At 51.7% G+C, this 2,162-nt stretch overlaps 1 protein-coding gene across 1 annotated transcript; it reads left to right on the top strand.

The window, feature by feature from the left end:
* On the top strand, window positions 727-1,401 carry LOC8070420 (putative E3 ubiquitin-protein ligase SINA-like 6). The gene is made up of 2 exons (XM_002457419.1): window positions 727-789; window positions 889-1,401. The coding sequence occupies exons 1-2, from the start codon at window positions 727-729 to the stop codon at window positions 1,399-1,401; spliced, it is 576 nt and encodes a 191-aa protein (XP_002457464.1).

Genomic DNA, 2,162 nt, shown 5'->3' with positions numbered 1-2,162 from the left:
TAGATCCGAAATTTTTTTGGTTTCTGACACTGTAGCACTTTCGTTTTTATTTGACAAACATTGTCCAATCATAGAGCAACTAGGCTTAAAAGATTTGTCTCGCGATTTACAGACAAACTGTATAATTAGTTTTTGTTTTCATCTATATTTAATGCTCCATGCATGTGCCCCAAGATTCGATGTGACGGGAAATCTTGAAAAGTTTTTGGTTTTTGGAGTGAACTAAACAAGACCTTAAGAGGGTGTTTATTATAGATGCACTGTAGCTCTTTCATTTTATTTAAACAATATAAACTAATTAGGCTTAAAAGATTCGTCTTGTAAATTACACTCTATCTGTTGTTTTAATTTTATAAATAATTTATATTTAATACTTCATATATTTAAACATTCCATGTGATATGGATTAAAGTAACCACAGAAACCAAATAGGGCAAAACAAGCTCTAATCGGCCTCACACAATGGACCCACTCCACTTCCCTCTCCACTAGTACACGTGTACAACCTCACCGCTTGGCCATGTCTTCACAGCAGCAGCAGAAAGAGCAGGACGGGGAGCTCGCCAACGGCGCCAAGAAATCCAGGGCGCTGGCCATAATCGACGGCGTGCTCAAGCAGGAGCAGCGCGGGCAGAGGGAGGAGACGAGGCAGGCCAAGGCGGGCAGGGACAGGGAGCTCTAGTGGCGGAGGTGCAAGCCGTGGAGGAGCCGCAGATCAACATCCGCATGGCCATTTCTCCTCTCCACTGCCACGCCTGCGTCCTGCCCCTCAAACCCCCTATCTTCAAGGTCAGTTGCTCCTGCTCATCATCGCTGTTTGAGGCAAAGATTTGCTCCTGCTGGATTGATTTGATTCTTGAAACTCTTGCCTTTTGTTTTGGGTCGCAGTGCGAGGCCGGCCACGTCGTGTGCGGCGCCTGTCGCGGCAGCCACGTCCAGGTCTGCGCCAACGCCGGCGCCGGCGCCGGCACCTACGTCCACTGCGCCGAACTGGACCGGATCGTGCACGACGCCAGGGTGCCGTGCGCCTACGAGAAGTACGGCTGCACGAGCTGGGTTGTCTACTACGAGGCCCTGGGCCACCAGCGCTCCTGCCGGTTCGCACCCTGCTGCCTCTGCCCGGACCCTGGCTCTGGCTGCGGGCGCTTCACCTCGCCGGCGAGTCTGGCCGAGCACTTCATCCACCACGGCTGGCACGTCACCGAGGTCGACTACGCGAAGCCGTGCAAGCTCGCCGTCCCGGGGCACCAGGTCAAGCAGGTCCAGGTGGGCAAGGCGGACGGGTGCGTGTTCCTGATGCTGTCGTGTGCTCTCGGCGCGGCCACGGCCGTGTCGCTGGTGTGCGTGAGGGTGTGCGGCGCCGCCGCCGCGGGGGCACCCCAGTACACCTGTAAGCTCTAGGCGCAGGTCGCTGGCAACAAGGAGAACGTCGCGATGGTCACGTTCCTGGTGGCGAGCACCGACCTGGTCGGCGGCTACCCGGCGATCGACCAGGGCATGTTCTGGGGGTTCCGCCGCCGCTGCTGCACGACGAGTCCGGCGAGCCGGCCCTGATAGCAATCAGGATCACAAACCAACAGGCTTACGCCAACAGGCCCCACTCATGGTCCGTATTGACAAAGTCGGCGTGGCTGCTGCCAGTTCCAGGTCGAGGTCGCCGTCCACCACTCCGCCATCGAGCTTGCCTAGGAAGGATGATGCTGCAGTGATGAGGATACGGAAACTAGGCACTGATTAATTACCTTGATTAGCAGTAATACCTACTCCTAGTTCAATACTCTATTGCAGAGTGCTCGTAGTAGCTGGATGTGGTGGTGGTGAGGATCATTGACAAGAGCATGGATTAGAGTAGTTTGGTACTTCAATGCAAGTAGGTCTACTTATATTTACGCAACCTATAATTCCAACAAGATTTGAGCTCCTGTGAAGTTCTCAATTCAAGTGTAGTATATTTTACAGTCATCGCTTCTAAATTCTAGATACCGTTGCATTGGTTATTGCTTGCGCAACCAAAGTTTTCTTCGTCTATTTTTTCCCCACCTTTTTCTACCTTTTTTCTGTTCCCTCTAAAGCCTTGTTTAGAACATAAAATTCTTCAAGATTTTTCATCACGTCGAATTTTTAGACACATGTACGGAGTATTAGATATAGATAAACAAAAT

The sequence above is a fragment of the Sorghum bicolor genome, chromosome 3, assembly GCF_000003195.3.
Source record: "Sorghum bicolor cultivar BTx623 chromosome 3, Sorghum_bicolor_NCBIv3, whole genome shotgun sequence".
Taxonomy (NCBI): domain Eukaryota; kingdom Viridiplantae; phylum Streptophyta; class Magnoliopsida; order Poales; family Poaceae; genus Sorghum; species Sorghum bicolor.
This window is presented reverse-complemented; position numbering and strand designations above follow the sequence as displayed.

Excerpts from the sequence above, each read along its gene's own strand:
- LOC8070420 (XM_002457419.1), top strand. The coding sequence starts at position 727 with ATGGCCATTTCTCCTCTCCACTGCCACGCCTGCGTCCTGCCCCTCAAA. Across the intron at positions 790-888 it reads TCAAACCCCCTATCTTCAAG|TGCGAGGCCGGCCACGTCGT; the intron begins GTCAGTTGCTCC and ends TTTGGGTCGCAG.